The sequence below is a fragment of the Phyllostomus hastatus genome, unplaced genomic scaffold (assembly GCF_019186645.2).
Source record: "Phyllostomus hastatus isolate PE091 unplaced genomic scaffold, TTU_PhHast_1.1 phas_contig_29, whole genome shotgun sequence".
Lineage (NCBI taxonomy): Eukaryota > Metazoa > Chordata > Mammalia > Chiroptera > Phyllostomidae > Phyllostomus > Phyllostomus hastatus.
In genome coordinates, this window is record NW_025333835.1 from 1,412,665 (window position 1) to 1,431,194 (window position 18,530).

Below are 18,530 nucleotides of genomic sequence, written 5' to 3' on the forward strand. Positions count from 1 at the left end.
GCCACGGAACATACTTTACCACGACATGCTTCATGCCGAGATCCTCTATCAAAATCTCGAACATAGCATTTTTTGGAATCCCCAGATCAGCTTCTAGTTACCACACTGTCAGTCCCTAACCTTTGTTGATTGCAGCCTAAACACGTTTAACATTCTCATGTGTTCTGCTTGTTGCAGGCCTTCTAGAGCACGAATCACTTTCAACAGATTCTCAACCATCTTTGAAGTGTTTGTGCCACACTTTCATTTGTGCTGCATTCTTTGCATCATCCCGAAAGCCTTCTGAATCATCCAAATAGTTTCTGCAGAGGAATGGCCAAGCTTTACACAAAATTTGATGCAAATTCGTTGCTCTACTTGCTCAGTGATTTTGAATGCCACAGTGACACAGTACACATGATCACTCAATGGCACCTACCACGCCCAATGACTAGTACAGTGAGGTCATCACTGTTCACACATGTGCATTCCAGTCCACTCTCTTTGGCTGCCAGGTTGCATTAATGTTGCACAAACTGCTCTCACTTTATTAACAATGGCTGGACTTTTTCCAGACAGACCTTATACGTAATCCCACCATTCAGATAGAACCACCTTTATTATTTTCATGTATTTCCTTCCAATTTTTGCATGAAAAAGGTAAGAAAATGTCTTAAGGGACAAATACTTTGAATTTTATTTTATTATTTATCATTAGCATTGAATACTTCCCACAATGTTATATATTCTTTGAAGGTAAGATTCAAATGGACAGATACAACCATTTTTCCTACTATAAATAAAACTGCAAGGTGTATTCTTATTTAATAAGAAGTAAAAAAAATTTTGGAGTTTCTAAGGAATACTATCAGACTAAGATTATAATAGAAAAGTGAATAAAAAAACCTCAGCAGATAACTCACCCTTTTTAATAACTGATTTGTGAGGTTCTGTAGTGTGTTCACAGTGTATATCTTCATGAGGTGCAAAGCTTTAGAAAGACATTGCTTAAACTTCAGTAAATATACAGAATAATCTTTAAAATTCGGCTATAAAAGAAAGGGAAAGATTTACAAAGAGGAAACAAACACTGACAAAGCAAACTTTCATTGAAAACCAACATGTCCTTTATGTAAAGTTATATACAAAATAGATTGAAAGTTCCATGAAGACAAATACTGTGACTGTCTTCATCATAGCCAAATCACCTGTGCCTGGGCATAAAGCAAGGGCTCAATAAATATTTGTAGTTTGCCCTGGCTGGTGTGGTCAGTTGGTTGGAGCGTCGTCCTGTAAACCAAAAGACTGCAGGTTTAATTCTCAGTCATGGCACATGCCTGAGTTGTGGGTTCAGCCCCAGTTGGGGTGCATTCAAGAGGAAAACCAATCGATGTTTCTCTCCCTCTTTATCTCCCTCCCTTCCCCTCTCTCTAAAAATCAATAAGCATGTCCTCAAATGAGATATATGTATATATATAGTGCCGTTTTTAGCAAACTATATATTCAGTACTCCACAGACTTCAAGGCTACCACATCAGACTCAACTAGGAAAACAATACAAGTAGGGGATATAAATACAGCTATAAGTCCTTGGGGAATAATATCTAGGACAACAGGAATTCAACAGACTGAAAACTGCTCATCCTTTCAGAAGGGATAAAGCTGTGTCAGTCAGGACCTCATTTGACTCCAGGGGCTGCCTCAGCAGCTGAAAGTAACTTTCACATCACTATCAACAATAACTAAGAATTTGCCAGTTTTTCAAGTATATTAGAAAACATATTTTTCCCTTCAGAAGGAATAATTACTTTACAACCTAAGAAGCAAATTAATAGGGATGTTAAGATTTCTTAAAAACATACAGAAATATCATGACTTACATGAGATGAGATATATGTTATACAATCATCTAACTTGGCCAGCATAGGTATAAATCCTTCACTATTCACAGACAACGTAGGAGAATTCAATTTCTTTAAGGGAAAATAAATATTAATTCATAAAAAAATATATAAGTAAATCTTGATAATTATGTATTTAAATTAGCATATTTCCCTTTAGGACATAACAGTTATACTAATGTCTTCATATTTTGAGTGACCAAAATATCCTCAAATGTAGCCCATGTGTAACAATAAATGACAACTTAAAAAGAATACTGATTGAATTCAGTTTACTGCTAATCAGTTTTAATGGGGCTCTTGATGACATAACAAATATTTTATATTACTCCATTGTATTCCACAGACTTCCCATTTACTAGTACTTTACAACATACATAAATTTTCTCTTTCAAACCCTGGCTATTTCCCTAAGGTTAAAGAATTAACTAGTGTGTCATATGATGTTTAGCAGTCATATTATTAAAGTAAAATAAAGTATAGAAGTAATAATAAGTATAAATATAGGTATTATATAAGTGTGATATTTAACATTTAATATAACATATGCTAAAACTTAAAGTAATATAATATATAATATTTAATGAAATATAAATATAATATACATAAAACCTAAGTAAAAACAGCCAATTATTTCTTATCTTGATATACAAATAGCTTAGCAATGAACTATTCTCCTTTGTATTCCATTGTTAACTAGCTACTAGTTTTACTCCTATCTCTTTAGTAAATTATAATTGTGATTAATTTAGTATTTTAATAACATGATGTATATACAGCTATGATTAATTTATGAACCAGAAATATCATTTACACAGCAGTCTTTATTGATATTACTTTGGAATACAAGTATGCATTATGAACTACACTTTTTCTCAAACTAAGTATGAGATTAGTTTTAAAGATTTTTTTAAATTATTATAGTTTAACCACAGCAAGATTTAAAACTTAATATTTCTTACATGGCTTAAAAATAAGACACTATAAGAGGTAACCAACAAAGAGACTTTTAATAATAATACAATTTAAACATAACTATTACTTAAATCATATTTGAAAACATCTGAACTTGTAATGGTATGTCCATCAGTCACAAATAGGAATAGTCAGCAAGCAAACTGTTAAGTTAAAACATCACTCACAAAGTGAAAAACTAACTTTACAAAAAGTAAGAAAGATGCTTACTGTGTTAATAGTTTCCAATTCATTAAAATAGGATAGCTTTTGTTGAATGTTTTCAGCCAGATCAACAAGTTCCGACTTGCATTTTTTAAAAGAGAAAAATCAGTTATTATAAGAACACAAAAACACTCCAGTCTCAAAATTATACTGAATTGTTATATATTAGACATAAGATTTCAGAGTAAGGTTCAAAGATTTTTGCAATTATGGGCTAAAACAAGCAATGGTTATTATAGTAAATTATATATAATATCATAAAAAAGTAAACGATTGCCTTTTTCAAAACAGAACACACACAGCAAAAACTCTGAAATAAAGAGTAATTTAAATATCCTATATTTAATTATTTAAGCACAACCTGTATCAGTTCCTCTTTTCTTAAACTTCACCATTACTAAAATCACTATGCTTATTTCAAAAGTATCAATGATAAAGAATGAACAGAACTATTATATCCTCTTCACTCTGAAATTGTCTGACACCTGGCAGTTCAGAACACAGGAAAGCTCACCCATGCCCCTCTTCACATAAGCTTATTTAGAATGAAAGCAGGCTGTCAGCATAATATTTCGCATGCTCAGCACAGGGCCTCATATAGAGCAGTGTTTAATATGTAGTCAGAGAAATTAAGGAAACTAGAATTATATTCATCTATTTTAAAATAAAACAATAAATATAATCACTGACCCTCTCTCTCTTACTCCAAATTACCTGTTCTTTTAGGAGTTGTTCACAGGCTTGGTGTAGGGTTCCTGTCTTATTGGACACAAAAAGATACTGTTTCTGCAATGATTCCAGATGCTGAAGAGCACGGTTTACATCATTCAAAATAGCATCACACTGCTCCTGAAACCCAGACAAGTAATCCCTCATCTGTCTAGAAAACAGAACCAAAAGGGGATTGGCAATAATATTTTCCCCCAATAAGCATAGAAAATAAACAAAGTCTCATTTTTTCCCCAAATGCTTGAATTTCAGGAGGAAAGTCAGACCTATTCACTATAGTTCATCACATTCAGATATGTACCAAAAGCTAAGTTTCAAACTATTTCAATAATTAAGGAAAATTACTGAAACTAAGAGAAACAACAAAAGGAATCAGCCTTGAAGTCATAAACTGGCTTCTCACATGGAAGACAACAAATCACCAGTTCAACTTTCAAACAGTGGGAAACCAGGACCATTCCACGTTATCAAGTAGATAAATCCTTCAGGTCACTTTCACCGTGAAGAGATAGTGTGATGTCATGGGAATAATTTTGGACTCGGAATTAGAAAACCTTAAGGTATAAAGGTTTTACCTTTAAATCCCAGCTCTGCCCATCTCCATGGCATTAGGCAAGCTACTTAATAGTTCTAGGCCTCAGTTTGCTCATTTGTAAAATGGGAATATTACCATTCCTCAGAGAGCTACTATAAAGATTAAACAGAATCATACATCAAACAGCCTAACACAACACATAGCAATTATAGTCATTTAATAAATGTTCAATGAATGCAAATGCTCAAGCCATAGTCCCCAAATCAGCCAGAAACTGTAAACCATTATTTCTCCCATGGTATCAATATACACAAACAGAACAACATAGTTACACCCTATATCTAGGTGGCCATCCCTAAAGTCTCTTGGGTCTCACCTAAAGAAAGGCAACAAACACCTCTTAGAGGTCCTATAAAATTTCCACTTGAACCCAAACCTTTCTAGAGTTATGGAAAAACCAATGTCTGCCCCCCTAACTTATTAATTACAATATAACTTTTTTTAATTACACAACTTGTAGTACCAGTTAACCCAAATCTTCTCCCTAGCTATTTTTAAAGAAAATATGGCTGTTGAGGTTTTCTTTATACCTTAATTTTGTTTATTTGGAGACACATATTACAAAATGCTTCAGGTGACTGTGACCTAACAATTAGGATAGCCAACAAATCCAAGAGCCACATACCTATATTTAGTTTCTTCATCCTGATTCATCTGAGTTTGAAGCTTTGCAAACCATGAGAAAAACTGGAAAATAAAGATTATTATGTTGTCAACAAAACGAAAACAGATAAAATGAAAACTTGCTATATGCTAAACGGCAAGTTAAAAGGGTAACACTAATCCTTGTTTGGGGCTCAGACAATAATAATTAGTTTTAAACCAGGAGAAAATTTAATTGCATGGTCAATGTCTACATGCTAGTAAAGTAAAGGATAGGTAGGATTGAGGGGTAAAGTAGGGGTGGGTGGGGTGGGGGAGGGTAGCGGGAGAAAAGTGGAGACACCTGTTCTTGAATACAATATAACTAAAATAAAAATAAAATAAAAAATAAAAATAGGCCACTTTCAGAGTTAATTTAAAAAGTGCATTAAATATATAATATATAAGAAATGTTTCTCCCTGAGAGGCTAGAGCCTATTTGATAGTTTGCCAAATCTGAGTAGGTAACTTAAGGCTTTGAGTAATTATTAATATTATCTAGCACAGGAGTGTCAAACTCATTTTCACTGGGGGCCACATCAGTCTTGTGATTGCCTTCAAAGGGCTGAAATAATTTTAGGACTGTATAAATGTAACTACTCCTTAACTGTTAAGGAGTTGCAATTACATTCAGCCCTTTAAAGGCAACCTCGAGGCTGATGTGGCCCCCGGTGAAAATGAGTTTGACACCACTGATCTAGCAGGAATTGTGAGAATATAAGCTCATAAGTAATATAACAAACTGGTTTAAGAACATGGACTTCTGTATCAGCTAAACTTAATTTGAATTCTGGCCCTATATTATGAAAATATCTATTCTTAAAAAGAGATGGGGCCCTGGCTGGAGTGCCTCAGTTGGTTGGATGTCATCTTGTAAACAGAAAGGTCACAGGTTCAATTCCTAGTCAGGGCACATGCCCAGGTTGTAGATTCAGTCCCCATTCAGGGCATGTACAGGAGGCAACCAATCAATGTTTCTCTCTCACATCGATGTTTCTCTCCCTCTCTTTCTCCTTCCCTTCCCCTTTCTCTGGAATTAATAAAAGAGAAAATAAAGTTTTTTTAATGTTTTTTAAAAAAACACATGGGGTAGGCTGACCTTAAGCATGCAGGCACTTTTTGAACTAATGGAAATGTTTTGTATCTTGATCACAGTGGTAGTTTCACAGGTATATACACTTGTCAAAACTCATCAAACTGTACACCTAAAGTGATTGTATTTTATCATATAGAAATTTAACTCAATATTTAGATTTTTCTAAATTAGAGATTTTCTACTCTCTTTAAAGAGAGATGTGCAAATTTAATCCAAAACATTTATTTAATAGTCCAATAAGTTCACAGATCGGGTACAAGATTGTCTTCTATAATTCTCAAGTGGGATTTAAGTCAAAGTACACTTTATTCTCTCAAGATACTAAGTTTAACAAGTACAGTACCTTAGCTATCATTTGCCAAACAATGATTGTGTGTCTGCCACACAATGCATTTACAGGTATTATCTTATTTAATTAGGCTCACAAAAAGCCTATGACATAGTTATATAATTATCATTGTTTTATTCATAAGAAAACTAGAGACCTGAAAAGATAAAGTAATTTTCCTAAGCTCACAAAGAGGCTAAGTGATAATAGGTGACTTTCTGATCCAGGGCCTAACTCCACAGCTGGAGCTCTTAATCACTCTGCCATGCTTCTTCTCAACTTACTATATATGCAAGTCAGAACATCTGCTCTACATTTTACTCAGTAAATGCCTCAACTTTGATTCTTCACAGTACAGAAAGAAGAGCAGAGGATGTGGCAGAAGAAACTACTGTATATTTAGGTTTATAATCAGTAATAAGCAAAAGCCAAGAAAAGATCACACATGTTCTTCTTCAAAATAGCTACACGTGTTATCTAAAGAGAATATTTAGGTTTTTGAAAAAGAAATTACCTAGCAATAGGCAGAGAAGGATACGTGTATGTGTCTCTGTACATGCACATGAATACACACAGGCACGCTGGCAGGGACATAACATAGACATAGACATACACTGGAGGAAGTCAAAAATATAAAATATTGTAACCTTAATAAATAAAATAATCTATCAGCATCCAAACTTGAAATACCATATTTTTATGTCTATTACAAATATAATTGGGCAATAGGTTCATCTAAAATACTTCATAGCCACAACTGATACAAAATCAAGAATGGTCTAAAAAGATCAGATGTTAGCTACAGGGTGGGGCAAAAGCAGGTTTACATTTGTGAGTACACAGAACAGTTTATTCTTATGTTATTATTTATTAATTACTGTATTACTTCCCATACGAAAAACTATACACCTATTTTTGCCCCACACTGTATAGTTTCAAATGTTCAGGACTTTTAATTAGGACCTTTTTTATTAGCTCAGTCTCGAGACATTTAAAATAATCAAACATCCTAAAAACAATACTGCCACTCACCTGCTGTGCAGTTTCAATTTTTCCTTCTTGCATTCCTAATGAAATGAAGCCATTCAAGAGAATATCTTCTGTAGATTCAGGTACTATTGAAGTCTGTGAAATGGGCAGGGGCTGGGATGTTAAACTGCACAAGTCTTCAATTGGGAGCTTGAAAAAAGACAGCCACAAAGAGTTAATAACTTTTCAAGTTATTATGTAAATAACTTGAAAACTCTCTTAACTCAAGATTGAAATTACATCTCAGCTGTTTTGAAAGAGAAATAAATGTTTTCTATTAAAGAGTTTGAATAAACACAATATTAACATTTATAACTAGACCGTCTCTATATTAAAATGCTAGTCCTGAAATGTAAACATGACACTGATATCCCAGTATTAGTTACATATGGCTTTTGAGTTACCTTTCTATCACTGGTGGTGAATCTGTGCTAATCTATACACATTTTCTTAATTGAACCTCCTGCGAACTAGCACCCAGACAAAGGAAAAAACCTGTGTGTTGTTGAAAGTAGCTTGCCCTCCCCATTATATAACACAAAAGCCTGACCTTATTAATACCAACAAACAGAAAACAAATCAAACCAAGAAGTACCAGTAAAGATTAATTCCTTCTACCACTTCCACTGCTAGCACACTTCACCCACACCTTCTTACTGACAAATTTTGAAATCAGAATTAAACAAAGAATTTCAGAGTTTCCCATCAGTTTCAGAAGAGCCCCACCTACAAGACCTCGACTTTGATGCCATCAGATCTACAATACTTTCTAGTTCTCCACTGCTCCTAAAGATATTCCAGGGGTTAACTTAACCAGTAGTCAAACAGACAAGCTATTTTTAGACTTAAAAGAAAGAGAGTGTGGATGCTGGGAGGTTGTAAAAGAGCCTAATTGTTTTGGTTCAATTCATTTTCAGCGCTGAGGGCACGACATTTATTTAAGTTCCAGCAATATTAAAATATTGATCCAAGGCCTTTTATGATCAGGTCTTAGGAAACTGCCTTCCTGTCTATTTTTCTAGATACAGAAATTTCATTGGAAGACAATATTTTCTCTTTAAAGCAAAAATAAGCTAAATGCAAAATACACCATCACTAATTTAGAAATATAACTCTTTAGATTGATTTTTTTAAGTAATAGCACATAATTCCTGTCTTCCATAAACTTACCAAAACTGCAGGGTCACTGAAACTATCTTTGTTTTTGGTGTGTAACACATTTATTACTGTCATATCAAATGGATCCAGGGGTGTCATACACATGTGCTTAGTCTGTCATTTGAAACAAAAAAATCTTACCTTCTAATGTACTTTAAAAGTAAGATCAATGCCCTGGCTGGCGTAGCTCAGTGGATTGAGCGCGGGCTGGGAACCAAAGTGTCCCAGGTTCGATTCCCAGCCAGGGTACATTCCTGGGTTGCAGGCCATAACCCCCAGCACCCGCACATTGATCTCTCTCTCTCTCTCTCTCTCTCTCTCTCTCTCTCTCTCTCTCTCTCTCTCCCTTCCCTCCCTAAAAATAAATAAATAAAATCTAAAAAAAAAAAAAAAAATAAGATCATATGAAAACTCTGGATACCTGAGAAGGTACTACAAATACTCAAGATATAATCTGTAATCTAGCTGCTGTGAGTAAATATAATACTTTCTATGTATGAAAAAGCATTCTATTTGCACAAATACTAACCACTTTTCAGTCAGAAGGACTTCCAAATACCAGAAGCAGGAGGAGGCTTCCTGTCCTGTTCCCTTGTTCTAACACAAAACATTTTCTCTCAAACCCCGCAAGAGAGAAGCCACACTGCAGCCACTTCTAAGAAATAAAAGCATATGAGAAAATCTCCCATTTAGGCACCTTTACTAAGCTGTCTTCTTCTCTCAAAGCACCTGGAATAGAATGGCAAATCAGAACTGAGGGGTAAAGGGGGGAGGGGGTGGGGTGTCACAAACTTTCCTGTTCAGACCTCTCATTCGCTCCTGAAGTGGAAAGGACTGAATGCATCTGACTCAGTGTCCTGGCTTCCAGATGGAGTAGACAGACATTTACCACCATCGAGAGAAAAGCACAGATCTAGGCTTCCGATCAGCAATCCTAGAATGCTACTATATAGTTTATGCAAATAGGGACACTAACATATAAAATAGTAATTACAATAATCTATCAAGCCTTGCCTGACCAGCTGAGCAGGTACAGAAAAAACAAGCCAATACACATTTTTCTCTCCCAAACTTTATTTCTTGAACAGTTCTGGGTTGGAGAAAATCACTTCTATAAACAATCTAATCAATTTATTCCCTAAATGAAACCTGATGTTACTTTTTCTGTAGCAAAGCATGAAGAGATATAGATTGAGTCTTAGAACCTTCCTCAAGGAACCTAACCTCTTCTTCTTACCTTTGATGTTTAACATCTCCCCATAAGATAAGAACTATTATGATTCTCATTTTATAAAGAATAAAACAGGTTCAGAAAAGTTAAACATCATGTGTAAGGTCACACAGCCTTTAGAAAAACAACTGTAACAGAGCAAATTATTTTAGCATTTTATCAAGAATTACTAAGTCCACCTGGCTGGTGTAGCTCAGTGAATTGAGCACGGGCCTGTGAACCAAAGGGTCGCTGGTTCGATTCACAGTCAAGGCACATGCCTAGGCTGGGGGCCGGGTCCCCAGTTGGGAGCGCATGAGGGTCAACCATGCATTGATGTTTCTCTCTCTCTCTTTCTCCCTCCCTTTCCCTCTCTCTAAAAAACTTAATAAATAAAATATTTAAAAAGAAAAAAAAAAGAATTACTAAGTCCAGCAGAAAGAAAATGTCTGGCCTTCACCACTAAAAAAGTTCCCTGACTACAAGAAACCAGTCTACCTAATATTCTACTGTAAATATTCTATTGCAAATTCCCTTATCAAACACCAAATAAAAACATATAACTCCTTTCCAAGATAACACTAGTTCTCTTTCATAAAAGAGAAAGCTATTTTCTAAAAAAGTTAAAGGCTTTATGATATTTGCTAAGCATTAACTGGACTCTTGCTATACAACTAACTTGCCCAGTTTCAGCTGTCTGGGATATAATTTACTTGTGAAAATTGTGAAACACTGCAGAAAATCTTTTAGAGATATACCACTTGGACAAAATAAAAATTGAGGCGTTCTTTTCAGCACCACTGTTACAAGTCTGGTAACGGGAAAAAAGAGAGAGAAAATTCAATTTCAAAGTCTTCCCACCAGATATATAAACGCTTTAGTAAAGAAAAATGAAGGCTACAGAGAGCTGAAGAGCAATGAGAACTTTCCCCTGAAAGAGTCCAGGTTGGGTAAACAGCAGGTTATTTCATTCTCACAGAAATCTATTACCAAGTCTGCATGTACCAGAGACCTTCAGTGCATGCTTGAACTTGTCAAGCTCATCCCCTACCCATGACTGCACTGCTTTTTCCTCCAGCTTAAATGTTTTCTCTCTAGTTTTTGCATGGCTGTCTTCTTGTTTTCTATCATGAGTTCTCACCTCAGACTATTACTTTCTTGGAAAAGCCTTCCCAAATTATCCAAGGGCACACCTCATCCCTTTGTGTCATACCATGCGGGGTTTTGGGTTTTTTTCCTTATACAATAGATCACCACCTGAACTTACCTTCCTTCTTTTTTTTACATGTTCATGGTCATCATAATTATATCAGCTCCATGAAGCTAAGGATCTTGACTTACTTATCTTTCTATCCTCAATTCCTAGTTCAGAGTAGGCACATAAATATGTTCAATGACTGCACGAGGCTAATGATAGGTATTGTATAAATGTGAAAGAATAGGGTAAAAATGAAGATTCTATTTACTGCACTCCAAACCTTTTCCTTTAAGTTCACTGAGAATAAGAAATAATAGTTTATCACCCATGACAATAAAACAAATTGGGTTATATTTCTTGTGAAATATCTCTGCCCCCCTCACCTCCCACTGTGATGTCCAGGCATCCTGCTTCAGTATCAGGCCAAATAAATTACAAACAGATTGGAATATTTATAGAGCAAACAACTTCTGTTATCCAGAGCACAAAAGACTTTAATAGCCAAGACAAAGAAACTTCCACTTACTTCCTCATTTATTCCAAACCCACTTCCAGCAGAGCATGCTAGAGTTAAAACCCAAGAAAGAACACCTCTATTTTATGGCAAAGCAAGAAACAGTAGAAGTGAAGGAACTTTCAAATCAAAGTTCTTAACCTCCAAAGTTTGAGGGCAGGAAAAAAAAGTTTAAGTCTCTAGATTTAATCTGCCTTTGGACACAATTCCAAATCATGTAAAAAGAATTCTTGAATCCTTACTTGCCACAAACAGCCTGCCTCACCACTCACATGCCCTGCTCTGCTGATGTGCTACAGAAATGCTTCATTTACATGAAGTCTTTTGCCAGATTAGGGCACTGGCTTGTCACCACACTCTGCCTTATGCCAAAGATATAAAACTGGGTACAGATGCTCATGCCTTAATGTTTCAAGGTGTAAACCTTTTAGCTGATGCTGTAGCCATTACTATGGAGCCACAGGGAAAAAAGAGTGATTTTATTTTTAATCCTAACTCAAGGACACTTTTTCACTGCTTTTTAGAAAGAGGAAAGAGAAACATCAATGCCAGAGAGAAGCACCAACCAGGTGTTTCCTGTACACTCCTGGACCTGGGATTTACACTCCCAGTCTGGGTATCAAACCCACAACCTAGGTGTGCGCCCTAACCAGGAATCGAACCTACCACCTTTCAGTTACAGTTACGAGATGACACTCCGACCACCTAAGCCACACTGGCCAGGACAAGAACAGTGATTAGTGAAGAGTTAGGGAAGCCCCAAAGTAACAAAAGATGGTGTGACTGTTGCGAAGTCCACTAATTTAAAAGATAAATTAAAAAATATTAGCACTAAACTGGTTCAAGATGTTGCCAACAATACAAATAAAGAGGCTGGGGATGGCACCACTGCTGCTCCTATACTGGCACACTCTGTCAAGGAAGGCTCTGAAAAGATTAGCAAAGGTGCTAATCCAGTGAAAATTGAGAGGGGAGCAATGTTAGCTGTTGATGCTGTAATTGCTGAATCTAAGAAGCTGCCTGAACTTGTGACAACCCCTGAAGAAACTGCTCAGGTTGCTATGATTTCTACAGATGGAGACAAAGAAATTAGCAACATCATTTCTGGTGCAATGGAAAATGCTGGAAGAAAGGGCATCATCACAATAAAGAATGGAAAAATACTAAAAGATAATTACTGTATTTTGCCATATATAATGCACTCCCATGTATAATGGGTACCCATGTATACCCATGTTTTAGCGCTGCCCATGTATAATGTGCATCCTTATTTTTGCCTCAAAAATCTGGGCAAAAAAGTAAGCATTATACACAGCAAAATACGGTAGAAATTATTGAAGGCATGAAGTTTGATCAAGGTTACATTTCTCCATATTTTATTAAAACAGCAGAAGGCCAGAAATGTGAATTCCAAGATGCCTATGTTCTACTGAATAAAAATAAAATTGCCAGCGTTCAGTCCATTGTACTTGCTCTTGAAATTGCCGATGCTCACCATAAGCCCTTGGTAGGGATGTGGCATGTTCTAATCCTAGAAGACTGCTCATCATTTTTAATGATAACTGTGAGAGGATGCTCAATGTAGTGCTCCTCACCTATAACTTCAGAGAAGTCACTTGAAGGAAATGAGTGAAGAAAAGGCTGGCTGATATGTAAGAAAAACACTATAACCATCAGTCACTGGTTTCCATTGACAACATATAATAGTTCACTGCTGTCATTGTCTATGCCTACACATATTTTTTGTGTATTTTTAAATAAAGATTTTTGTACATTCCTGATAACTAAGTGCAAGAACCATGTACCAATGTAGTGCTTTCAACTTAAATCATGAGGCAGTTTTACCACTATCCTGTTAAAATCAGGATTTTAGTGCTTGCCATCACCCAATAAAAATTAACAAGCAGCTTTCTGAGGACAGCAAGAATAACTGTACAGAGTAGAGAAATATTCAATTATGTGACAACCTTTATGTTACAACAATTTGTTTAAAGTTTAAAAAAAATGCTTCCAACATAAAAAATAACTACCATCCCCAATAAAATAGTCCTACTAAACCTGGTCTCACAACTAGAAAAAGGTTGTCAAACATCTGACAATTCATAAAATGTATTTCTTGCTATTATAACTAGTTAAATACAATCACACAAGTAGTAATATGAATAATGTCCCAATGATAATTAGGATTAAAACCGCTGACACTAAAACCAAAAACCAGCCTTATCCAATAATGTATTGACCCAGCTTTCAAAAACAATTCATTTTCATTGCTTTGCAATCGGTCAAATAAGTCGATCTCCCACAACCTGCATTTGATAAGAGAGCTCACTGTTCAACGTGAGATGAAACTGTCACTCGGGATCAAGTTTTGATTTCCCCCTGTGGGAAAAGTATGCTGGGTTATTCATTAAAGTGATAAACGAATACCAATAGGAGGCTGCCTATTGGTATTCCCTAATAGGATAACAGCAGTACTGTGCCTCAGCTGACATCAGCAACACCCGGAGCAGTAAGCCCAGGGTAAAACTCCAGGGACAACGGTCCCAAGCCGCAAAGTAGACACCAGCCCAGCCACTGGACACCCTAGCAGTCGTCCCCGCGCGGGAAGGGAGAGTCAGCAGTCGCCGGCAGAGGCCTGACAGCCAGAGAAGATGAAGTGATGGGGCCTCTCCTACCCTAACAGCCACTGCATGAAGGACAGGTGAAGAGAATCCCTAAACAGGAGTCTATGAGGCCAAGGTTCGCTCGCACGCCACAGGTGAACGCCCCAGTCACTTCCCGAGCATCACCTCACCTCGGGCGGCACCGGAAGGTTCTCCGCCGCCGCCTTCAGTTCCAGCACAGAGTCCACCTGCCTGTCGGTGAGCGGCGCCGTGGTGTCCGGCCTCCGATCCCAGAGAGCTAGCCTCTCCCAAGAGTCCCGCTCCGTCGCTGCCTCGGGCAGCAGCAGCAGCGCCGCCTCCGCCATAGTCGCCACCCTCGCCCCCCTAAACAGCAAAGGGATGGCGCGACCCCGAAAGACAGGCCCGGGCCACTTCCCGGAGTGCCAAGGGTTCCAGCAAAGCACCGGCATCAGCAGCGGGGCTGGACGAGCGGAGACGGAATAGCCGGAAACGGAAACGCGTTCACAGCGAGTGGGCGGGGCTGAAGTCAGGACTGACGTGGCGTTAAAAGGGTACAAATACTTCCCGTTGAGACGTACACGTATAGGGAGGCTACACAGGCCCTGACGGAAATAGAAATGCCCCTGCCGGAAGTCTCTTCCCCAACATGGATAACTTTATCATTACGTGCTGTTTACGAAGATTGTACTAACAGACACGGCCGGCAGGGGTTTTCTTGAGTTTACGGATTTAGAGCCTAGGATTTACAGCTGGCTAGTCTGGGTCGAGTGTATTACTATGTGATTGCCTTACTGACCTGTTGACTGTTTAGGCTGCCTGGATCAAAACCACGAATACAAACTTTTCCAACGTCTAATAACTCCACCGTTAGAAAATTAACATAAAAACACAGAAATTCAAAGATTTTGTGTGCATCAGATATCATTAATAGTACTGTCAAGTAATCGGAAACAACCTAAATATCCAATATTGAAGATTTCAATCAGTAATTCATGGCACAGGCATGTAATTGGAATACTATTCCGCCATTTAAATCATGTTGTAGATTTGAGCAACAAAAATATGATACTATTGGATCATAACATAAATACCCGCGAATCCATACTAACATAAATAAATGATTGAATTAGTAAATGGGAGAGGAGGGACAGCTCTATCTTACAAAAGAATTCCAAAAAAAATGTGAAATGAGAGAAATAGTATTAATTGTAGCAGGGAAACTCTAAGGATGAATGCTAAAATCAGTGGGTGAAAGTCCGAGAACAGAAATTAGTGTTTTATCAAATGATCTCCCCAAGATATCTATTAATAGCAAGGGAGCCTACTAACTTTAGGTTGGAAGCACCTGGCAGACATCACCTTAACCAAGTGATCAAGTCAATATTATCATCATAAAACTCCTAACATGATAGATCTAGGGCACAATGTCATTTCTGTGGTATTCTTGCCAAAAATGCAAAAACCACATTCTAAACATTAGAAAACATCAAGCAAACTCAAATTGAGGGATGTCCTGCAAAACAGCTTACCAGTATTCTTCAAGTGTCAAGGTCATGAAACATAAGGATAGCGAGGAACTGTTGTATATTGGAGATGAGGGAGACATGACAACTAGATGCAGTTGGAACCTGGATTGGATCCTGGGATAGAAAAATGTAAAACCATGGAGTAAAATACAGATATTCCAACAAAGTCTGTAGTTTAGGTAATAGTATTATTCCAATGTTGATTTCCCAGTTTTCATTATTATACATAGTTATAGAAGATAATAACATGAGGCACACCTGAACTCGATACTACTTTTACAACTTTCCTAAATTTGAAAATTATCTCAAAGTCAAGAATGTTGTAGAAAATATTTATCTCTTTGGAAAAATGGTTGTGATATAATTAAGAAGAATGATATAGTATACGAGCCTATTGCCCAAGAGAAACAATCCCAAAACATTTACAGATGGTTGGGATTACTAATAGGTAATTTTCTTCTCTTCCTCTTCATCTTCCTCTTCCTTCTTCTCCTTCTTATTTTACAATGAATTCTGCATTTAAGAGTAAGGTTTTTGTTTTAATTATTTAACCCAGCTTCAGAGCACTGTTTGCCCCATCACATCAATTCACCAGTATTTCCTAAAGAAAGTCATCTTGTAGATATGTACGAATGTGTAGATCTAAGTACCTAAAAGATACTTGCTCTTCTCCAGACCAATTTCTAGTTTCAAAAATCCCAGAAATGAAGTTAATCCTGTTGAGTTTTGACGCATGATCACCAGCCGGCAGTGATCATGCAACACTGCGGACGGCTCGTCGAAACACAAGAAATTAATATACACAGAAACAGGCAATTTTTCTGTGGAGAAGTAGGGACTGAGTGGCCACTCTCCCAAGTGGAAAAGCACCCCGCCCCCCTGCACAAGCAGGGTTTTATTCTTGAATACCAATACCATTTGCAAATTACAAGTAGTTAGCTTTTGAAAGGTGCTGGCAGATTTCCTACTGGGATCCTAAGCCAGAGATTTGGGGGTTTTATCATTTAAAAAGACTACAGGACTTAAAGCTTAGTTCTGTTTCCTGCCCGTGACTTCATATTCTAATTGAAGAGCATCCTCCAGCAAGCAGATTTCACAGGGTCTTTCATATTCTATATCTTAGGCCTGATTACCCCAGGAGTCCGCCATTTCTGGTGTGGACTGTACTGCCCCTGTTACTTCCAACGGGCCTGAGTTGGGCAGAGGAGACAAAGGCAGCCAGGAGACTTGGATTTCTCAAGGACTCAGGCATTGGCAAAGCCAAGGGGGCAGGGGTTGATGTCGATCACCCCGTTATTTCCACAGCCCCGTGAGTCTCATTCCTGTCATTCCTTCGTGAATGTGTCTGTCTTAGATTCATTCTCTATCCAAGAGAATTGTTACCCGTCATTGACTGCTGTTCAAGCATGAAAAGGAACGGGGCATATGAACAGGCAGAGTTCGTGCCAGGGAAATAAGTTTTGTCTCTTTAGCGTCTCCTGGTTCAGAGGCCTCTTACTCAGCCATAGTTATAGACAGTTACAGATTCCTGAGACCAGGCAGGGCAGTCCCCAACAGAGTTTTGTGATGGCAATTCTCCAGCAAACATCTTCTTTCAAGGGCCAAGTATAAACTGTCCCTCCCAAATGCATTTTTTTTGAGAACCAGAGGAATCTAATCACCTCCAAAGGTGCTTTTGACCCTAGCACCTCAGAACAGGCTTGAGATGACCCTAAGACACATACAGCAATCACAGACTTGGGATTTTTTTCAAGACTGTCAGGAAATCATCTCTGTCACTTTGAAATACTCTAATGTTGCTGAATTCACTTTTAAAAACAGAAACCAAAAACTCTCTGTCCACACTTGGGAGAAGAGGGTTCTGGCAAGCCTCCCACTGCCCTCGGACTCCACACTGTGGGTTGTGTGCAGTTCTGCTGCGAGTTCGTGAGTTCCCTGAGGCCCGGCCCTAAGGTTGTGCCGTCCTTCCCAGCTGGGGTTTTACCTCCAGAGGCTTCCAGCCTGACAGCCATCGTTTCAGACCTTGTTCTGACATCCACAGGGGCCAGTGCTTCCACTGCAGACTATCTCAGATTCCCAACAGTGCTGCCCATCCATTTTCGTATAGGACTGAAGAACCATTGTATTTTTATCAAGTTCTGTAATGGCCTGGCTGATATGTTGACTGGAATTGCATTCAGGCCGTAAACTAAGTTGGGAAGTAATGTCATCTTTTCTGCATTTCCCCTTAAGCCAGAAGTATGATCTCTCTCTTCATTTATTTGAGTTTCTATTTCTCCCATTAAGAATTTGGGTTTTTTGTTATGTGATTCTAATACACCGTATGCAGGGTTGATGTGTGACTATGTATCGTATTTCCTGAGTGTTTGATACTTCTGTTGATGTTGTGAACCAGCTGTTTTCATTATATTTTCAGGCTATTTCTTATGTGTTTATAGGAATGGTACTGATTTTTGTGCATTCTTCTCATATTCTGCTACTTTTAGAACTAGTTGGTTTATGAGGAGACCAGAGGCCTACTCGGCAGGAGCCTGCTGGAGGATTTCCTAGATGGGCTCCCTGCCCCAGGGAGAGAGCCAGCCTGGGTGGGCGGGGCTGAAGGCCCAGCAGCAGTGAGGTGAAAAGAATAAAGCGGTTTTTCCCTTAGGCTGCATTTATTCTGGGAAGGGTCAAAGCTTCTTACCTTTTAGTATTTCCATGTCATTTATTTTTGAATGACAATAGTAATCTGGGTTTTTAAGATTTTACAGGGTTATATAAAGAGTTTTAAAAAGTTTGTTCTAATTTGGTTGTTAAAAAGACTTGACTTAGCACCTCAGAAG

At 37.7% G+C, this 18,530-nt stretch overlaps 1 protein-coding gene across 1 annotated transcript in view; it reads right to left on the reverse strand.

The window, feature by feature from the left end:
- Positions 1 to 15,016, reverse strand: part of COG3 (component of oligomeric golgi complex 3) — an 85,130-nt gene extending 70,114 nt beyond the window's left edge. Inside the window, exons 1-7 of the mRNA XM_045839112.1 lie at positions 14,353 to 15,016; positions 7,482 to 7,628; positions 5,009 to 5,070; positions 3,774 to 3,939; positions 3,066 to 3,140; positions 1,860 to 1,952; positions 903 to 1,028 (exon numbers count right to left, since the gene is read on the reverse strand). Coding sequence (XP_045695068.1) covers positions 903 to 1,028; positions 1,860 to 1,952; positions 3,066 to 3,140; positions 3,774 to 3,939; positions 5,009 to 5,070; positions 7,482 to 7,628; positions 14,353 to 14,631 — 948 coding nt within the window. The 5' untranslated portion in view covers positions 14,632 to 15,016. The remainder of the gene's footprint in view (positions 1 to 902; positions 1,029 to 1,859; positions 1,953 to 3,065; positions 3,141 to 3,773; positions 3,940 to 5,008; positions 5,071 to 7,481; positions 7,629 to 14,352) is intronic.
- Between the last annotated feature and the right edge of the window lie 3,514 nt (positions 15,017 to 18,530).